The 22732-nt window shown below is 35.7% G+C and overlaps 1 protein-coding gene across 4 annotated transcripts in view; it reads left to right on the plus strand.

The window, feature by feature from the left end:
• The window catches only part of LOC6585830 (protein pangolin, isoforms A/H/I/S), a 53512-nt gene that overhangs the window by 10818 nt on the left and 19962 nt on the right, over positions 1-22732 (plus strand). For 3 of the 4 annotated variants that reach the window (XM_015160790.3, XM_015160783.3, XM_002011419.4), the window contains exons 4-8: positions 1085-1182; positions 11888-11999; positions 19537-19624; positions 19845-19925; positions 19998-20147. In XM_015160790.3, the coding sequence (XP_015016276.1) occupies positions 1085-1182; positions 11888-11999; positions 19537-19624; positions 19845-19925; positions 19998-20147 (529 nt within the window). Of the gene's footprint in view, positions 1-1084; positions 1183-11887; positions 12000-19536; positions 19625-19844; positions 19926-19997; positions 20148-22204; positions 22692-22732 lie in introns of those variants that run through there. The other variant, XM_044007134.1, reaches the window with a different exon arrangement.

The following is a 22732-nucleotide window of genomic DNA, read 5'->3' on the forward strand; positions in this document are numbered from 1 at the left end:
TATCCTACAGTTTAAAAGCTAAAAGCTTCAAATATGGATAGCTGAGTTACTGGTAACCCCCTTTATCGATGACACAAAACTAATTGTTACGCCTCTTTATCCAGTAAATTTTTAAATCGGGAAAATCTGCGTTCAGCTACTGAGGACTCTTATTTACCTTATGAGGACAGTTGGCAACGCCCGATTGCAACGTTTTGTTTGTCTTGTTTTTCTAACACGCTGTGAATTATTTAATTATTCTTCTTAGATGATCGACACATATTTTTTTTATACCCTAAACCCACTTTCAATGGGAAATCAGGGTATAATGGCTTTGTTGAAATGTATGTAACAGACAGAAGGAGGCGTGGCAGACGCCACAAAATATATATATTCTTGATTAGGGCGACGAGCTGAGTTGATATAGCCCTGTCCGTCTGTCCGTCCGTATGAGCAAAAGGGCATTCAGATTTTTTCGATAACTCATCCGATAATTTTTTTCATTAAGTATGTTTACAAAAGAAATTATTCATGGTTTGCTGAACTGTATGTAACAGGCAGAAGGAGGCGTGGCAGACCCCACAAAGTATATATATTCTTGAGCAGGGCGACAAACTGAGTTAGCCGGAGACTAGCTCTTATATCTTGTGAGATCTCGGCGTTGTAATTATAACAGAAATCGAAATTTTATAATATACATATGAATCTACATTTAAAATTGCAAGACTCTAGCTAGAGCAGGGGTGTAGGAGATATAATTTAATAAGGTTTTTAATCAATAACAAAATAATGTTATCGATTTTTGGAAAAACGGTGCGTAATACACGAATCTAGGAAAAAATGATTTGAAGTCTGTAACTCTCATATCTTCTGAGATCGACGCGTTCAAAGATACTGACGGACGGACAGGGCTAAATCGACTTAGCTCGTCACCCTGATCAAGAATATATATACTTTGTGGGGTATCCCACGCTTTCTTCTACCTCGTACATACTTTAAAAAAAAATTATTATACCCTGATTTCCCGTTTTCAATGAGTTCAGGGTATAAAAGAAAATGCTGAGCCTATTGGGAAAATTATAAATTTTGTTTTGTTTTTCTTCAGATAAACTTGAACCTCATACCCCGACTTTTAATATGGGATATTTGGTGTCTCCCTACTCGTATGCTAATGGTACGCCTGGCGGTCTGCCCGTGACTATGGTAAGTTTTACTCTCTTCTTCTTACATTTCTATGTTTTACAATATCCTTCTCCAGATGGGAAATATTGTGAACATGTCATATGAACATGTCATACATTATATAAGATTGAAAATGAAAATCGTAATCGTGTTATACAATTTTTGGCCTATATATATAGTATATCTAAAGCTTTCAAAACTAGTTGTATCTATACATACATCAGCGACAATATTGGCCTAAATACAAGCAGACAACCACACATACGGGCCATGTACGAATGCAATATATTCCCTTCATTTCGTAGACCAATAAAATTTGACGATAACTATTGATGGGATAATAATTATGACCAGAAGTATTGTTGTTTATCTGTTGTCCAATAGATAAAGTATGTTTTACGCCTAACTTTAGTTATTCAATTTGCAAAACTTCAGTCATATTCAGGGTATATTCTATTTGAACGCACTTCTTGAAGAAATGTATTTGCCTTACAACTGTACTTTTTCCCTTTGTCTAAACCCTGGGTCCCAGTGCAGAATTCCAGACTGCTTTCAGTGTTTGCATGCTTAAAAACGTAAATCGTAAAGAAGACCTATAAGAGGATTAGGTAAATGCTTTCATTTTTTATGCTCACATCTTTGATAGGTTATTGTGCGTCAATATAGGCATTCAATTTGATTGATAAATGAATTCAGGAATATCATCCATTATAATCAAGCTGATTTTATCAAATATTTTTATATAATTATAGCCTCAAACCTTGAAAATGGTAAATCAGGGTATATTAGGTTTGTAGAAATGTATATAACAAATAGAGACAGGCCTGGAAGACCCCGTAAATTAATTAAATTCCTTATCTGGTTGGTAAGCAAAGCCTGTCTGTCCAGAGCCAGGTCAACCTTCCAAATATTACCGAGATAAGGAACAATAGTAGTGCTACCTAATCATAAGAAGACTCCACGCAGGAGGCCATACGTAAGTTTAATAAATCGGAGGAAATGTCTGCAATTTGCTAAGCCGAATGTGGATAATTCAGTTGACTTTTCTCAGATGAGTCAAAGGATCATATTTTTGCTGTGACGGATACCTAAGCGTGTGGAGAAGAGCAAGAGAACCATTAGTCCTACAAAAGTAGGTAAAGGATACCCTTATTATCAGGATTTGCCTAGCTAGAGCGTACGTTAGAAGCTTTCAATAGGCCAACAATTTTGATTTAATATTCGGCTTTTTATACAAAAAATATCTATGTCAAAAAATATCTATGTAGAGAATCTCGGTTTCAAGATGTACCAGGTATAACCGGTTAGTTATCGGATTTTTACATTTGAACGAAACTATTTTAGTGTGCTCTCTCATTTTCAATGGTTGAGTTCACTTCCGAATCGGTTGCGAACGATTGTCTATTACCCTGGCATTGTCAAAGAATGCATAAAATGCGAATATTTAATAAACACACGCCTCTTGATAATTATATACTTTTATAAAGAATGGAAATAATTTGTATGGTATCGTGGGTTACTCTTTTAAAAAAGCGGAACACGGCTTTTAAAGGCGGAACGGCTTATCATCACGATAAAAAAAATGTTAAGGGATGGCAATAGGTTAGGGAGATTCAAATAAAATTCTAGCCCCGTCACAATGTATTGTAGGAAAGCGATAATTATCTACATGTCAGGTTCATCTAATAGGTTATTAGGGGAGGTTTGTCATGCACCCGCTAAGATATATCTTCTCGTCCCAATATTTTATATTGAAAGTTAGTTAGCAAAACGGGCATGTTCTGCTGTTGCCAATATATATAATAATAATAAATAATATATATATATATATATATATATATATATATATATATATATATATATATATATATATATATATATCTTTATACTTATAAAGATTTATTTGATCATATTGTATTTACAAATCTATTTAGAAACAAGTAAGAAGGCTCTAGTCGAGGTTGCTCGACTAGGAGATACCCTGAACCCTGCTGATATTCTAATCATTCTGCACTTCTTTTAACACACGCATATATACACATGCATTCATACGCACGTATTAGCACGCGCTCTGCTAACGGCGCAGTAAGCAGCGACTGCGCTTGGGCTGCGCTGCAATGTGGGCAATATTATACGAATTTATTTGTTGAATAATTTAATTTAATTCAGTAAATCTGAAGTCTCCAGGTCTAATAGTATTCCAATGAGGCTGAAAAAACAAAATCAATTTTTCGATTATTCTCGATAAAAAAGTTATCGGATGATTTATCGATAAAATAATACAAACTCGTACTGCGTATGGTATACACGAGTATGCATGCCAAATTTCAGCTCTCTAGCTTTAGTATCTTTTGAGATCGACTCATACGGACGGACGGACAGCGCTATATTGTTTCAGCTCGTCGCCGTGATCAAGAATATATATACTTTATGGGGTCTGCCACACCTCCTTCTGCCCGTTACATAATTTTTAACAAAACCATTACAGCCTGATTTCCCATTTTCAATGGGTTCAGGGTATGAAAACCACAATAATATTAATTGAACCTGCCTCCGTCTCGAGCACACCACAAGACATTCTATATATACATTGAGCTGTTTGCAAGACTTTTTCTTTATTCTAGGCGATGAAGCGTTCTGATTAGAAACGGATATATTAGGTTAGCACAAGGACAATTGATGTTGGTGTCTATTTAATTTTTGGGCGTTACGTGATGTCGTACACTGTAAAGAAAACATTTCGGCCAAACTTGTAAGGACCAATAGTACATTTTTTTCGAAATTCGTGAAATTGTATTTTTTGAAATCATTGGAAAAAAATTAGTTGAGATTTATAAGAATTATTTGCTTCGATATTCTGACATTCTTCGCATTATGAAACTTGTGCTATATAAGAGAAGAAAGTGTTTGTTAAGCAGTGTAATTTCGGCGAACGCACGCGCCAAGCGAAAGCCAAACCGACTAAGCAAAGGAAAACATTCTGGATTGAGAGGTCAGCTTGGTCAGCTTGGTCAGCTTGCTTAAAGAAAAAAAACTCCTCTGATGGGGACAGTGAGAGACATCTCACGCCTGAATAGGCTTTACCACACGGGTTCCTTTTTATTTCCGTTTCGTTTTGTGAGACCTTCAGGCTGCGTAACAATAAATGACAAATGGAGGTTAACTGCAATACCTTGAGCAAACTTCTTAAGACCATAGAAAATTGTTTTTTTCTGCTTGCAAGCAGGTGTAACAGGTAGTAAGCCTAAAGTGTCTACTGCATTTCTCGATGAATAAGGTGCTCTAATCGCAAGTCCCATGCTAAGAAATAACCGAATCAAATAATAGCAACCTTTAGCAAACATTATGTAGTCTCCTATATATAACTACGAATAATAATAATTTTTATCATGTGTGTGTACACATACATATGTTCATGTGTTAACTGGGGACTCGGGTGGCGATATTTGGTTGCAGTTTACCCATTCTTATAGTAACACACAGGTGTATGATCTAATTTCCATTCCATTCCTCTTGGATGCCATTTTCAGTGAGTTGGCTGAGGGTAAAATTATTAAACAATTACGCTCCCGAAATAATAAAAGCAATTCGCTCTCAATAATAAAATTTTATGCTGCATCAAGCACCGCCTAAAATTCGGTTATAACGACGGTTATGGGACTGTCGTTATAGATGGAAAACGCTGTTACCATATAAGTTTGCTCATTATAACCGAATTCTACTGTAGTGTATATATTTACGTATATTGGAGCTGTAAATCGTGTTGAACAATGTCCTTCTCTAACTTCTGATTGACTACATAGGTCTTGTAGAGTCTTAAGACCTGGGGAGAGCGAAAAGTAAACAACTAATTTATACACTAGGATATGATCCGTGAGTATATGATTTGTAAGAATCTATTGTAATATCAGTCCTTCAGCTAAACAGCTTAACCAAATCGGGGCTTACACTACTAAATTATTTTTAACGTGTCAAGCATTAAACTTGATGCTCTTATGCGATTGAAGATTTTAAATGCAATGTATATTCTAGTAGTACTTATATGAACTAACTCAGGGCTTATTCGAGCGGCTAATGCCGTAGATAATCCATTAAGTTTCGAATTTTGTGGCTAAACAATGAATGAGATTACAATAAAATGCGGAAAAAGCTAAAGAAGTTCTACATTCATTTATTTTATTTATTTATTTATTTATTTTTTTTTGCTATTCAAAATGCCGGTGGTTGGGAGTGACCGATTATAAGGTACTCTTTAAAGGATGATCTGCTTCCACGAGGAGAGTTTTATCAAATTATGGATGGAGGATGAAAATATAATATCGTTAAAAATCGAAATCATAATCACGGAACATGAATGCTCTGAAGCAAAATTATTCTCTTCAAATTGGGTCAAGGAGGTGTCGGTGTCGTTACGTTTATATATACCTATATATATCTATATATGGTTATACTATCCGTAAGATAGAATCTGCTTATCCATTTTCCATTCAATTCAGCGTATACAAATTTTCAATTTAAATCTCTTTAATCAACGACTACTACTACTATCAGCACCGCACAGTGCAACATCCCCAAAAGTACAGAGAACGCGTATTGCTCCACCCTCTTGGGCCGTATCTGATGTTGGTTGCTATCGGTTCGCTGTGCTTTGGTGGTAGAACCTTCTAGGCCTTCGTCGTCGTCGTTTTGTACATATCAAACGAACTCTACTTTCGTTCTCTCTCTCTCTCTCTCTCTCTCTCTCTCTCCCTCTCCCTGTTTCTCTGTTTCTCCTTTTCTCTATCACTCACTCTTTCGCTCTCTCAAAAAGCCCTCTCCCTGTTGCCGTCTCTAGCTCTCTCTTTCCCTCCCTCTCTCTCCGCTCCCTCTCTGTCTCTCTTCCTCTCTCTCTCTCTCTCGCCCCAACTGACTTACGTATGTAAACATAATCAACGGACTTACTTCCACTATACACACATACTCAAACCTTTGAGTTGGTATGCGTGTGGAAGCAATCGAAAAAAGCGCGCCGACTACCACAACTACAAATCCTAAACAGCAGCAACAAGCAGCAAAATCAACCACCCAAAATGCTCTGCGTTAAGTGCTGCGCTGTGGATGTGGATGTGCCTTTTAATGAGAGACAAAAAATAATAGCAGAAAGAAAAAACAACCCCCAAATCTTACGCTGCAATTCACTTTTAGACAATGGCGTCCAATTTCAATTCTTGCAGCATCACATAAAGAAATTCATTTTCCTTGTCGGCACTCATTTCCATTCCTCAATTCAGCTGATTCTTTAAAAAAGCTTCAGCAATATCTGTTGCCTGATATTACCTGAAGACTATTCAGGAGGCGTACAAATTGTATAGTTTAAATTATATGCATAGATTGAAATATTATCAGCAATGAATTTGCAAGAAAACAAGACAATTGAAGATATCGCAAACTGAAGATGTGACCTGAAATTGAAACCGGGAATTGAAATTTAAAGGGTATAATGGTATCAATATTTAAGTATATTTGTAGGAGGCGTGGCAGACCACATAAATAAGGCCACGAGCCGAGCTGATTTGACCATGTCCATCCGTATGTATGATTGTACCCTCAGAAGAAATAACAGCTAGCAAATTATTCATCAGGATCATGTCTGATAGAATTCTGATTTTTATCAGAATCTATCATATCCCATTGAAAATGGGAAACCAGGGTATAATAGTTTTGTGAAAAGTATGTAACAGGCAGATGAAAGCATTGCAGGTCCCATGTATATATTTTTTGATCATAGCGACGACCTGAGTTGATATAGCCCTGTCCGGCTGTCGGTCTGTCCGTCCGTCCAGCCGTATGAACACCTAGAGCTCAGAAGTTGAAGAGCTAAAGACTTGAAATTTTGCATATATACTCGTGTATACCATACAAAGTACGAGTTTATCATATTTTTTCGATAGCTCATCCGATTTCTTTTTTTTTTTTTTTTGATAATCGATCAATTTATTTATTTATTTATATTTTTTTTTAGTCAAATTTGAACACTTTTAGACCTAGATTTACACTGTATATACATTTGATGAATACGAAAATTTTGTAATTTACAGATTTTGGATCCCACGCTCCGTATTTTAAGTATTAGAAACTTGTACACAGATTTTAATCTTATAATTACGTTCTGAAAGTTTCATATAGATAGTTCCTCTACAAGAGACATTATTCAACAACTAAATTCTAATTATACTGTTCACACTGCTAGCAGATCGCGGGCTTATATGTAAGTGCGTGTTCATCTGGTTACTATTGTAAATAAATAAATGCAGGGTATCTAATAACCGTACTCCCAGGAAAATTGTTTCTACTTAATCGAATTCCAATGAGTTCACACTGCCATATACGATATTAAAAAAAAAATATTTATCAATTTTTATCGAGTATAGAGTAAATAAAACAAGATTGCAAATGACGCAAAAATTAAGAAAAAATACGCCAAACGCAGGCACACACACATACACGTTCGCACACATCCACAGACGCACACACACACTAACTACGTTGACAGCACCATGGGCGGCAACCGTCGGCTGCTGTGCATTGGGGAGGTGGGTGGTGTACGGGTCGGGTACCATTGGTTATCGTCGGGTAGCAATGGACTCGAGACGGAGTTGCGGGGCTGGGTTTAGGGGCACCGCTTAAAACAGTGGGAAAGCCGTGGCAGCGTTGGCGGCACTTTTTATATTCGTTTAGCGGCGGCTACATCAAAGGCATATTTTCGGTTTCGCTGACTCGCTTGCTTTGTAGCCGGTCACTGCTTGTTATTATTGCTGTTGCTGTTGTTGCTATTGTTTGCATGTTATTGTCGATTTGTTCATCAACGACGGCCACAACAACAACAGCAACAAATACAACATCGCTGATAATACGAAACAAACTTACAAATATGCTCACATATATGTATGTACATATGGTACATATGAAAATAAGAGAACTGTTGATTAACCAATGAAAACTTATTCAAATTATAAATTATTAATAGGAATTTCTATGCCCATATATGGATATGGCCTCAGATATAAAACTATGAGCGAATATATTCGTTTCCATGTGAGGAAACATTCGTGTGTGTGTGTGACTTTCACACATAAATCATATAATGCAGCTAAAAATTGAATTTTACACTAATTCTTTAACTCAATTCGCTATATTGATGTTCCCACTAGATGCTTGTAAAGTCACATGACAGATTAGAAAATACTATATCTGCTACTGGAAGCTCTAACCGAGACTGTTCGGCTAGGAGATCCCCTGAACTCTGCTATACACACTTATGTGTGAATAAATTCCCTTGTGTTGGGACTATCTTCATCAAACTTTCAATTTTGAACTTCCAAAGTATGTGCTTGAAATACGTTTATTTAAATTTTGTAGTACAAAATATTTAAATTACAAGATCTTTGTATTTTTTAAATGTACTGATGTCTCTACGTCGATGAAGAAGAAATTTCAAGTCTCTACTTCTAGGGTTTTCTGACAGCTCGTACGGGCAGACAGACAACTAAGGCAATTCAGCTCGCCCTGGTATTAATGATTAGCGAATTTAACGAGCCATTGAGGTCGTTACGCTACCATTACTAAAACTTCGTAACAACAAACTGCTTTAACCGACTGTAAAACTAATACTTGTACTTTTTACACCCTAAACCCATTGAAAATAGGAAATCAGGGTATAATGATTTTGTTGAAATGTATGTAACTGGCAAAAGGAGGCGTGGCAGCCCCACAAAGAATATGGTGCAGATTCATTCTCGTCCGGTTCCATCATTATTTTATCAGCAGCGCGTGCCAGATCTGTTAGGCTCGCCAGATCTGTTAGGCTCGCTAAAGAATGACACGAAAATGAAGGGCATAGAACCCCATAACGGTAAAACAACAATTTGGTTCTCTTTCGTTCTCTTTATTTCGCTTACTAGAGATGATACATATGTAGATCAGTGATGGTACAAGAAGTAATTGAATAACGAAATATCGGAAATGCAAATTAATAAAGAAAATAAAAATATCGATTTGACATATATAAAAATTCTTGGTTAGGGTGACGAAATGAGTCGGTTTGTCCCGTCTGTCTGTCCGTATGTATGCACAGGTCGATTTCAGAAGATATAAAAGCTAGAGACTTCAATTTTTTTTTAGATGTCCGTATATCGAGTTACCAAAAACCAAAAATCGGTAGTTCATCCCGTTATTTTTTTTCGATAAGAAACCTTATCGAAAAGCAGTTATAAAATTATATCTCCTACATCTTTACAGCTAGAGTCTCCAAACTTGAAATATATATATTAGATGCATTTTATGCAATTTCGGGTTTTCCACCCCCACACCTTCACCTTTGTAAAAGGCGTATTTCAATAACTAGAGACATTTCATTGTTATAATCACGATCTGACAGTTTCATGAAGATAGTATATTCACAAGAAAAGTTATTAAACAACGAATATCTCGTAGTAGGCGCACACTGCAGTCCATGCGTGTGTGTGTATGTGTGTGTGTGTTTCTTTTGCAAGCAGAAAGACGCGAAAAATGACTAAAATAGCTATTGCTCGAAGGGTTCAGGGGATCTCGTAGTCGAGCAGTCTCGATTAGAGCTTTCTTGTTATACCCATTGAAAATGGGAAATCCGGGTATAGTGGTTTTGCTGAAATGTATGTAATAGGCAGAAGGAATCATCGCAGACCTCATGAAGTATATATATTCTTGATCTGGGCCACGAGCTGAGTCGATTTGGCCCTGTCCATCCGTCTTTCCGTCGGTCCGTTTGTATGAACGCGTCGATTTCAGAAGATATAAGAGCTAGTGACTTCAAATTTTTTTAAAATGTCCGTATATATATCGTGCATATCGAGTTTTTCTCCAAAGATCACTAACTTATCTTGATATTTTGTTATCGATTAAAACCTTATCGAAAATCAGTTATAAAATTGTATCCATACATCTTTAAAGTTAGTCTCCAAATTTTAAATATATATTAAGATACATTTTACAAAATTTGGATCCGCCCCTTGCCCCTAAGTTTGTAAACTAGGGACTTCTGCTTTGGCAAATGCATGTACATCCATGTTATAATATAATATATAATCTGAAAGTTTCACGAAGATCGTCCATCGACAAAAAGAGTTATTAGACAATTAAGTTCCCATAGTAAGCCACCCTTGCAGCCAATGCGTGTTTATGCGTGCGTATGGCTGTGTGTAGCGTGTGTGTGTGCATGTACGAATAATTATTGAAATATTAGTTGCTCGAAAGGTTCAGGGGATCTCGTAGTCGAGCAGTTTCGACTAGAGCTTTCTTACTTGTCTATTTTAAATTGCTTTATAAGCTCTTTTACAAAGTTTTGCAAGTTTCGTATACTGAAAATCACAAAGTTTGATAATATTCCTCATAATAAGATGAATTGAAAAAAATATAAATCATATTCTAGTTCAGTTAGTACTTCTCTATTATAGATTTTTTCGTTCCTTGAAAATTGTCCTACTGTGAACAACATTCCGATCGCTAAAAATTACGATAAGTTGCATACGACAAAATAAAATATGCCACGCCCCTAAAGAGGCGTAAAAATTATTTTTGGCCCATCGATAGCGGAGGATAGAAGTTGAAGCTTCTAGCTATTATACTTTAGGATATATAAGCTCTTGCGGTTTGTCACGCCCCCTGTGGGTGGACAAAGCTTTTTGATCTTGGGTGGTCAGACCGAGCATATATAAAAATTTAAGGTCGCTAGCATCAATAGTGTCCAAGAATAGTGTAGCAGAATTTATAAAATCACTATATCTTCAGGTCCGATTTGCCACGCCCCTAATGGGCGTATACATATAATTTTCTTCAGACTTTTTAGAATCATAAAATTAGCTTACGTGCAAAATTTCAGCGTTCTAGCTGTAAAACTCTTGGAGATACAGTTCACGTCCACGTGTCAAGGGAGTGGGATGAACTTAATTTAGGCGGAGTCAGCCAATAGGCCTGTCCGTTTTACGGTGCTGTATGGCATCGCACACATTCACATTTCGCTCTTCATCGGAAAAACTCTGGATATGAGCAGGTGGTTGAGGAGGCCCAGAGCGAAGGTCAACGGCAGTCCAGTGACCTGTGACCCTCCACTGTGCTGCAATTCAATCTAAGCAAATTCGTTTATGTCACTTCCACATCTACTAAATATCTAACGCTTCCCAGAAGCAATTCATTGAGAAGAATTTACTTTTGTCGGGCATGTATTACATTTCAAATTTTAAGTAATATGAATTCCAAACTCATTTAAGACATTGAAATCAAAATATATTTGATATATATGTATGCGTATATCTATGTTTTGTCATTATCAGCTTGACAAATAATTGATAAAAACGTTGCTGTTGACATGCTTTAGCTGAAATACCAAGCAAGATTTTTCTTTCGATTTTCCCCGTTCAGGGGCATTTATAAATTATTTCTAACGCAGATCAGCTGCATCAAAGATTATTGGAGAATCCTTATGTATTCACCCAACTACATTTTTGCGGTTTATATTTGTCATATTTGTTTTATTGTATTTTATGTAACTTCCGTACCTAATTAGGAAGCATCTAGCTCCAAAATCTGATTAACATCATCTCACTTGTTTTAACGTTGTCGCTCTAAAACTGGTTAAGATATATTTACATTTGCTTTAAAAATCCATATGTATGGTTTGGAATTAAATTTTGTTTCTATTTTTTATTTGTAGGCAAATAAAATTGGTCTACCTCCATTTTTCTGCCACAATGGAGATCCATTAACAACACCACCGCCTGCACATTGTGGAATTCCTCCTTATCAGCTGGATCCTAAAGCAATAGGTAAGTGTATTTAGCTCCCTTCGTATTTGTTATATCACCCTCCAAGCAGATATTCTAATCATTCTGCACTTCTTCTATGTACACATATATACACATGCATCCAGACGCGCGTATAATAACGCGCTCTGCTAACGGCGCAGTAAACAGCGACTGCGTTTGGGCTGCGCTGCAATGTGGGCAATATTATACGAATTTATTTGTTGAATAATTTAATTTAATTCAGTAAATCTGAAGTCTCCAGGTCTAATAGTATTCCAATGAGGCTGAAAAAACAAAATCAATTTTTCGATTATTCTCGATAAAAAAGTTATCGGATGATTTATCGAAAAAATAAAGCAAATTCGTACTGCGTATAGTATACACCAGTATGCATTCCAAATTTCAGCTCTCTAGCTCTTATAACTTCTGACAAGGGTATAAAAAAACAGAAGATAAGATATGAATGTAAGTGAAGAGAGAAAATATTCCTCACTTTGAAGCTTGCCAATCATCGAACTCGAAGATTTTCGCCTATTTAAATGAAAATGTATGCAAATGTATGCGAGCCATGAATATGATAATGACTTGTCAATTGTCTGGAAAATTGTAATCATTGTCTTGAATTAATAGAGTCCTCTAAAAAAATGTTGTTTAACATAAATGTCATTAAAGCCGTAAACGCTCTTTGAATCATGAACGAAATAAAATTCAACTTTTTCTTCCTTCACTTATTTTTATTAATCCTAATTTCTAAGCAAAAAGTAGAAACCCATGCCGCACATTTCGTTTGAGATAAGGACTTGACTTGTATAAATTCGACAAGTAAGCTTAATATCGTTATGATTTTGTATTTGCATTTGCGATCATAGGGGAGGGGAAAGGCAGATACTCATGAAGGATGAAAACAATTAGTGAAAAATAGTTTTATGCAATCGAAGTAACCCAACCGCGAGCTATTGACTTTCTCACCCTTCATCTCAAACGATATTCAAACAAATTATGAAATATAATAATTACGTATGATGAGAATCATTCTTTTTTTTGAATGCTCGATTAGGGCGTCCATTCATACTGTCAAATTTGCCCTATACATCTCTCTCTCACTCACTCTATGTGGTTTGTTAAGGATTTCGCGGTGGTTGGCCGTTTAAGGGCTCTGCTAATGGGTGTATATGGTCGGGGGTACGTTCGACTGGTTGGATCTGAATGGAAGCCAGCAGCGTAAATAAAAGGCCATGCACTTAAGAGCTGCTTGCGGATTACATGGCATTATTATCCTTAACAATGGGTGCCATACTAATAATTGAATAACACAATATACAACAAAAAATCCGACCTAGCTGCGACTGTGATTTCAGATCGACTTTAGCGAGGGGTAGCAATGCCGTTCTCCCACCAGTCGCACCAGTCCAGCCACCAAACATAATGCAAATCGTTCTCTATGAAATTATTATATGCTCTTATGAGGCGTGTAATTTGTTGTTTTCATAAGCTATGATCTCTATATGTTTGGCATATTTGAAATTATTTCATATATATTTACCCTTTGACATATTATTTTGTTTGATAATTTTATATTTATAATTTTGTCAATTAGGTGACCTGATATGAAAAATATATTTAGTACTCAAATACAGTGGATACTGGGTTATTGCACGCCTCGGATAACGAACATTTCACATAACGAACTCTTTCTTTTTGGAAAAAGTTTCGCTTTACGAATGTTTCGCATATCGAACAACATAAAAATTTAAAAACATTAATTGTATGCAAAATTTCTTTCTGTGTTAAACATCGAAATAAGGGATACCCCAAATATACATTATTTGCTGTCCGTTGAACTTTTTAACATTAATTGGCACTACTTCGTATACAATATACGTGCCTAATTTGCGGCTTCGGTTAACGAACGTCTCGCTTAACGACCAATATGCTGGAACGAGTTTTGAGTTACAATAGAACAATATGCTGGAACGAATTTTTATACTCATTCACAAAAGTGAATCAGTATATTGGTTTTGTGCAATGTCCGTCTTGCTGTTCGTCCGTCTGTCCGTATGAACGCAATCTATTTCGGCGCTATTGAAGCTAGAGACTGAAATAGAGATTGAAATTTGGAACATATACTCGGAAAATGCATTTTCCGATATGCCAGAAATCATATTAATTGAAGAGCTAGAAAACTGAAATTTGGAATATAGATCCGCATCGACCACCCAAGATCACGAGCTATGGCGGATATATCTACGCCCATTGGGGGCGTAGCAAATCGGATAAAACTGTATCTCCAAGAGTTTTACAGCTAGAGCGCTGATGCTATGATCCTATATAGTCACACGACAAAATTATAAGTCAACGCCTATTAGGGGCGTGGCAAATCGGACCTGAAGATATAGTGATTTTTTAAATTCTGCTATATTTTGGGCGCTATTGATGCCAGAAACCTCAAATTTTGTATATATACTCGGGCTGATCACCCAAGACCAAAAAGCTTTGTCGGATATATGTCCGCCCACAGGGGCGTGGCAAACCGTAAAAGCTTATATCTCCTAAAGTATAATAGCTAGAAGTTTCAAATTTAGATAGTTAAGTTACCAGTAACCTCCTCTATCGATGACCCAAAAATAATTTTTACGCCTCTTTAGGGGCGTGGTATATCGAAAAATACCCTGTAATTTTCACATTTTTTTGAGGGTAAGCATTCAAACTTTGCAGTTAGGGTACCGTTATCACGTTCGAAGAACTGACCAAAAATGAGGTGTCTACGCCCAGTAGGGGCGTGGCAAATCGAAAAAAAACTGTATTTTCTACAGTATTAGAGCGAAACTTAGCAATTAAATTGCTGATGGGGTGTGAATGAGTATTCCGCAGTCGGTAACGCACGACTGCAACGTTCTTACTTGTTTTCGTTAACCGAGGGTCTATTGTAATTCACATTGGCTGTGTTTAGCAAAAAGATATAATATATTTAATAAAAAGCAATTAAGAAACCTCTAGTCGAGCAATTGATATTTCAATAATTATTCGCACATGCACACATACACGCACACTCACAGGCATAGGCACGCACGCATTGGTTGCAGCGTGGGCTTACTACGGGAACTTTATTATTTAATAACACTTCTTGTGGATGGACTATCTTCATGAAACTTATAGATTATAAATATAACATAGACATGCATGTATTTGCCAAAGCACAAGTCTCTATTATTTGAAATACGCCTTTTAAAAATATGTGGGGTGAATGTGGGTGAATAAATCGACTTAGCTCTGATCAAGAATATATATACTTTATGGGGTCTGCCACTCCTTCTGCCTGTTACATACTTTCAACAAAACGATGATACCATGATTTCCCATTTTCAATGGATTCAAGGTATAAAAAGAAAAGTTTACAACGTTCAATGGAAAACTTTCCCAGAGATGAAATGAAGCTGCTTCGATTGCGCACAACTATCAAAATGGAAGCGGTTGGGATAGAAAGCTTGCAGCTAAATGATTTATAGCGATCTATTCTGCATTATCATCTATTAATAATGCAATGGTGAGTAATTAGAGCTTAGGGGTCACATGGTTTTCTCGTATGTAACGATGATATTATGATATATCCTCCCACGTCGAGTATAGCAAATGAAAGGTTCAATAATAAAAATATTTGGAAACAAGCCGCAAGGACAGACAAATTTATAATATAAATTGTGTAAACTGTATTTTGACATAATCTGTTTGCATTACAATATAAACGCCTAATTGTTGGACTATTGAGGATGTGCTGAATAGGAGGGCGTCTTTTCGTTTTGACCGCCAATCCACTGTCAGCATGAAGAGGACGACGCGCATTGCCTTTGTTTGCGAGGGTTGGCAGTGCAAGCAACCCCCACAGCTCGTGCCCGTTCATCGGGATCGAAATTGGGTTGGGATCGCAGTCGTTGTTGGCGATGTGGTAATAGTCGTCGTCGTCGTCCTTGGCACATGCCTCTTTAGATTGCCCGATAATGATATGCGCAGCTTAAGTATTACGCACAGCACAAATAGCTGCATTGAACATCACCAAAGGGGAGTGAAAATTGGGAATGGAGATTGAAACGAGGCTGAGAACGGGAACGGGTAACGGCTTTCCTTATTTTAAAGCAATAAGCTTTAATACGACATTTGCAATGACAAACGGGGTTGACACTCATGAATTTGTCCGAACTGAGATGCATAGGCTACGTCGACTAAATAACTTCCTTTTTAGTTTTTTTAAAGACTGGGATTCAGTTTTGCAACATCTTATGGTCTCTGGTTTATGATGAAATAGGATCTAGAATAATTTTAAAAGGTTTATTGAATATAAAAATATATATATATTAATCAAAATATTACGAATTTTATATTCCTTTACACTTCCACTTAAAATGATTGATGATTATGGTTCGGATATTTCATATTTCATATGTATTATATATAAACATATATATGAGTGTTTTGCTTCAACTAATCGAATGTCTCGCAAATATGTAGGGCAACACACTTAAGGGTTGCGAAGCGAACGACAAAAAGATATCAGTATCACTAATGCGGCCAGACTCATTCAACTAGAAATCTAAAATGACAAATAAAAAACAATTAGGAGCGGAAGTGCTCGACTATGAGATACCTTCAGCTGCATGTTCACGGTTTCTATTTAGCTCAACATCGATTTGTTTTGATTTATTTTGTGTATTCCAAAACTATATTTTAGTAAATAGTAGACAAACATTGGAACACGGGATCTGGTACTCTGCTGCGCTATTGTACGGAAGGATTTATCAAAGATATGAAATAAATTTTTCTGTCGCTATATATTGAAACATCCGTACTTACACAGATGGTCATGTTTCATGCTCTACGCTTCTTATCTTATCTTCAATGATCTAGATCACTGCTTTTGCATTTTCAATCAGCATAGGGTATATGATATAAAGAACGCCTAATGAATTAAAAGCATGTTGCACAACCACATAATAATGACATCCTTTTCTGTCGCTAGATTCGTGTCTTTTTTTTCGCGAGCCCTTTGCGCCCCACTGTCGCAGCACACGCACTCGATATAGCCCGCGGGTCATTGCTGTGGCAAATGACAGACCCTTTACACCCTTTTCCCAGCTTTGAATATAACCATACAATACACCTTGAAAATGACAACAACACTAAGAAGTTCATTGTAAAGGGGGAAAAAAAAAACAACAGCCAGCGGTCCATGAAATAGATGCGACAACAAATCTTCAATTAAAATGAATACATGAGACATGAGAGAATTGGGAAATGCAATTCACCAAATAATCCCATATTTACGCATTTAAAAAAAAATGGAAGGACGGGGATTCATTATTCGTCCATATGAATTTAATTGTTTCCCTCTCTTGCTCACTCTCTATCTTTCGCAATACTTCGCTCTCTCTATCTATCACTATCGATCTATTCTCTCTCTTTCGTTTGGTCTTTCAGATAATTAAATAGATAACTTTCTGTCTCTGTCTAGATTTTTCTCTCACTATCTCTGTCTATCTACCTATCTATCTCTCTCTCTTTCTCTATCTATCTTTCTCGCCTTCTCTCTCTCTCTTTCTCTATCTATCTTTCTCTCCCTCTCTCTCTCTCTCTCCCTCTCACTCTCTCCCTCTCTCTCTCTCTCTCTCTCTGATCTCCGTCTATTTTTCTCGCTTTAGAGAATTTTTTGTTGAGGCTTAAGATAAGCAAGTTATATACATATATTCTTCAGAAATTTATTCGAGCTGAAAAAGTTCTGCTGAAGACATGTACTCAATTAATTTTAAACCAAAATTTAAATAGAACCAAGTGCAATTTTACGTTAATAAAATTGTCAATGGGTTCAGGGCTTCCTAATATAAGAATGCACCAGAAAGACTAATAAATTTTCGCTCCAAGGCACTGAAACGTCCCGATACCTGTTAGTCCTTAAATGCGTATAGGGCATGGCTACAATCCTTATATCTTCATGATCATTCTTAGAGGTACCAAAAAATATGACAGCCAGCAATTAAACGACAATTGAAAGTGATATAATTATTACTAATCCTATGATGTTGTGATATTTTAATTTAAAATGCGAAAAATCTTCTAATATTATATTATATAAACAAGTAAGAAGGCTCCAGTCGAGACTGCTCGACTAGGAGATACCCTTAACCCTCCTAGCTGATATTCTACTCATTCTGCACTTCTTTTATGCACACATGCATACAAACGCACGTATAATCCCGCACTCTGCTGACTGCGCAGATGTGTGGGCAATATTATGAGAATTTATTTGTTGAATATTTCTTTCAGAGAGTGATCATATAGTTAGAATGTGTGTACATTCCAAAGCAAAGCAAGTCTCTAGTACTTTAAATACGTTTTTAATAAATTGAGGGCGAAGAGGGCGTGGTATCCAAAAGCTGTAAATTAAACAAGTAAGAAAGTATAAACGCGAATTGGCTGCAGTGTTGGCTTACTATGGGAAGTTAATTAAATAACTTTTTTTGTGGACATACGATCTTCATGATACTTACAGATTATGAATATAACATAGATATGCATGTATTTGCCAAAGCACAAGTCCCTAGTATTTGATATACGCCTTTTACAAATGTGTGGTTGAGGGGGTGAATTAGAGGCGGGGGGTAAATTTTGCCAAAACCCGAAATTGTATAAAATGCGTAAGTATACATATAAAATTTGGAGACTAGCTTTAAAGATGTAGGAGATATAAATTTATTACTGGGTTTCGATAATGTTTTTAATCGATAACAACATAAAGGGACAAGTTATCGATATTTAAAACAAAACTCGATATGCGCGTGCTGTACACGGACCTCAAGTCTCTAGCTCTTATATCTTCTGAGATCGACGCGTTCAAAAATACGGACAGACGGACAGAGCTAAATCGACTCCGATCGTCGCCCTGATTGAGAATATATATACCTGTTACATACATTTAACAAAACCATTATACCCTGATTTCCCATTTTCAATGTGTTCAGGGTATAAAAATATTGTATTAAATATTATAAAATGTATAAAGACAATAAATCTAAAGATTCTAGGTCTATTAGTATTGAAATTAAGCGATAAACTTGACAGTTACGTTACGGTAACTCCTTTCTTAGGATTGATAATATTTCTACCTACTATTGGCGTGGAAAATCCAAAGAAGTCGTATCCTCTACATTTTTACAGTTAGACGATCAAATTTCTGTTGATTTTCTTTACGAAAATTCATGTATATATGTATATGTGCTGCTGACGGCGTGCCAAATTGAGAGAATCAATATTATTCTGTGGATAAAAATCCATAATTTGACAGATTCCCTCCTGAAAGTAGCCAAAAATTATTCGTCTGTTGTTGAATATACTACGAAGTTTTAGTCGTAAACTAAATAATTACTACTTTTTACTGTCGACAAATTTGTACTTAGACCTTTCTTAACACTTCACTTAAAAAATAATTTATTGTTGGTATATATAAAATTGCTACATGTGTCTTATTATATGATCATTAAAAATTAACCATTATTATTTATCTTCTTTTTAGGCTTAACTCGGCCTGCTTTGTATCCCTTTGCTGCAACGCAATATCCTTATCCGATGCTAAGTCCCGATATGTCTCAAGTAGCTTCATGGTAAGTGGGAAAAATGATTAGTATTTCACTAATCTTATCTAATTGGCTACGTTCATTCTTGATAACTGCGATGCTATTAACTAATGCACTTCAATGAAACGTCCACCACGTGATCTACATGTTTTATTAAATATGCGGCATAAAAATAAATGCAAATCTTAATCATATTTGAAATGTATTAATTATGATTAATAATTTGGTTCGGTTTTATCTTTTTTAGGCACACACCATCTGTATACTCAGCATCTAGTTTTAGAACACCCTATCCATCATCGCTTCCAATTAATACAACGCTACCAAGGTGATTAGAAAATCAATTTCGAAATATAAATTACAGTTCAGAGCGAATTTATAAATTTTTGGACACTTTCAGCGATTTTCCATTTCGGTTCTCTCCGAGTCTGTTGCCTTCGGTTCATGCCACATCACATCACGTATTGAATTCCCATCCAGCGATTGGGGCATCCACGACAAAGCAGGATTGCGGCGTGCAGGATTCCACAACGAACAATCGATATTCGAGGTAAATTATACATACATATGTATTAATATATAATATACAGGGTTGTCTATATGCGACTGACCCATTTTCTTCTCTTTAAAATCAAAAATAACACATTTTTGTCTATGTTGACGATAATAATAATTTTAATTGGTTGAAGTAGATTTGTTAACATCACTTTTTGAAAAGGATATCTCTCAAATACCCGCCTTGAGAATTAACGGCGTATTGTGCAAGTTTTTCAGCATTTTCCATAGTTTTAACAGACATTTTGGCTGGAATAGCGGCTATTTTCTCACGAATGTTGTTCTTGAACTCTTCTGTGGTCTTTGGCTTATTAAGATAGGCCTTTGAGGAAACTGAAATTGGCCTTCGAACAATAATTGGCATCACGAAAGTGGTTATCATTGGCGTAAATACGGCGATTTAGCTTGTTTACCATCCCAATCAATAAGAAATGAATCATGGTAAAAATCTGTTTAGAATAAAGCTTCCAACGCGGTATGTTAATAAGCGATCTGGCATCTCTGTCAAAAGATATAAGGCCGCCAGATGGTGCTTTTCTTTTCACAATATCTTTACATATGATTATGTTGGATGTTTAAAAATAATTTTAAATATACCTATAGAGTATAAAGTATCAAATGAATATCAGATTCTTGTGTTTGAAAGTGTAATTATTTATTACGGAGTTTTGGTCATATATTGCTACGAATATTTATTGCTATTTTTTTTTCTTTCTTTAATATATACATATGTAAAATGTCTTTAAAACGGGTTTTGTTCATATATTATAATCTTCTATTGAGAGTTACACATGATCATTAAGCTTCTATAATTCTCGCTTATTGGGTGGGCACTTAATGGACGCCATATTTAATTTACACACAATCCACTTGAACATACATACACACACACGCACGCACGCACACAGGGACGCAGAATCACATACACATGCATACACTACAGAAATGAAAACTTTCCTATTGGCCCACTCCAATGCTCGCGTTTGCGCATTACTAAGCAACCCCTAAGGGGCTTTGCCCTCCACTGCCGTCTTCAAAAATTAAAAAATAAAATAAAAAAGAAGAGAAAGAATGAAGGAATGAACCGAAGTGGTTCAACAATTGCCTTAGATCCAATTTTATTTAAAATTCGATGTGTGATTTAGGCCACTGTCGATTGCAATTACAATTTTCTCCCTCTCTGTGAAGTGCTCCTTTATGAGACTATATTTTCATATTATTAGTTAATTTTTGTATTGATTCAATTGCTTGGATTCAAAAATAATTTGATAATAATAAAAATGTTATATTATTGGGAAATTTGTATCTTTCCCGTTTGTTTGCAAGGAAATAATGGTAATTCCTATCGAATCAGAAAACGTTTTTCGCCAACAGATGGCACCACTGTGTTTCTTTCTCAATAAACAGCTGCACAACTGTTCACAGAAGCGAACAGCAAGCACGACCCCAAACGATGGTAAATAGCTCAGAACTATCGCGTATCTGAGCTAACGCTGATTTAAATTCGTTCAATACTACTTTAAATACTCGCTTGGCGAATAAAAGCAGTGTTAAATATATAAAAATAAAATAAAAGATAACTTATTCATTATTATTTTTTTTTTTTACTATTTATCGCTTTTGCGTTATATACATAAACTAGGCGATCCTTCAATGATTGAAACAATTTATATATCGTGTAAATCGATATATATATAATAAATTATTTATTAATTATGACAATTTCAAAAGTGGTTGGGAAATACTTATGCAAGAAGTTGTAACCAATTCATAGTTGAGTTAAAAGTATAATTTTAAAATAAAAGAATCTATTAAATAACAATGTTCATAACTTCGATTAATAAATTAATTCTTTCAAATGTAAATTTCCATTATTAATATAATAAACAGTAAAATCGCGTCTTCTTTAATAATTACAGCCGCTCAGTTTATACTGAAGCTCTATTTCAGTTAAAGCATTTCAAAACATTGTTCAAGAGAAGAGAGAGGGCTAGAGAGCCTTTCTCTCTTCTTTCTCACCGCGCAAATATTTTGTGAATTGCCGCACACCAGGCTCTCTCTCTGTCTCACAAAGTCAGAGAGAGGCGAATAGTCGAATACAATTGCAAATTTTAGCTTAAAAGACACCGAAGGTCGGAAGTAATTCGTCAAAAATTGTTGGCCAGACAATTTAGTTAAAAAAAAAAGAAATCTGCAAAAATTAAAGACTCAAACTCTTGGAACACTTCACTATAAAAGGAACACATTACTATAAAAGGAACACATCCGTGTCACCATATCAAATATGTCCAGTGTCCAGTGTGCCAAAAACGAAACAAAAAAAAAAAGGGGGAAAAAATATTAAAAAATTACTAAACTCCTACATTTTGTATTTTGCTAGTGAGAATTAAATTTCCAATTCAGTCAAAGGAATCATGAGTGAATTTTAAGTGCGTCTCTTATAACGGAAAATGTATCTACATTCAATTACGAATTATATATATATGCTTAAGGCGATGGCCATAAATCAACCCAGTAATACATACATACATATCTACAAGTCAGTAAAAAGAGGGATACGAGAGAGATAGCTAGAGCTTT

This window comes from Drosophila mojavensis, unplaced genomic scaffold (genome assembly GCF_018153725.1).
Source record: "Drosophila mojavensis isolate 15081-1352.22 unplaced genomic scaffold, ASM1815372v1 contig_151, whole genome shotgun sequence".
Lineage (NCBI taxonomy): Eukaryota > Metazoa > Arthropoda > Insecta > Diptera > Drosophilidae > Drosophila > Drosophila mojavensis.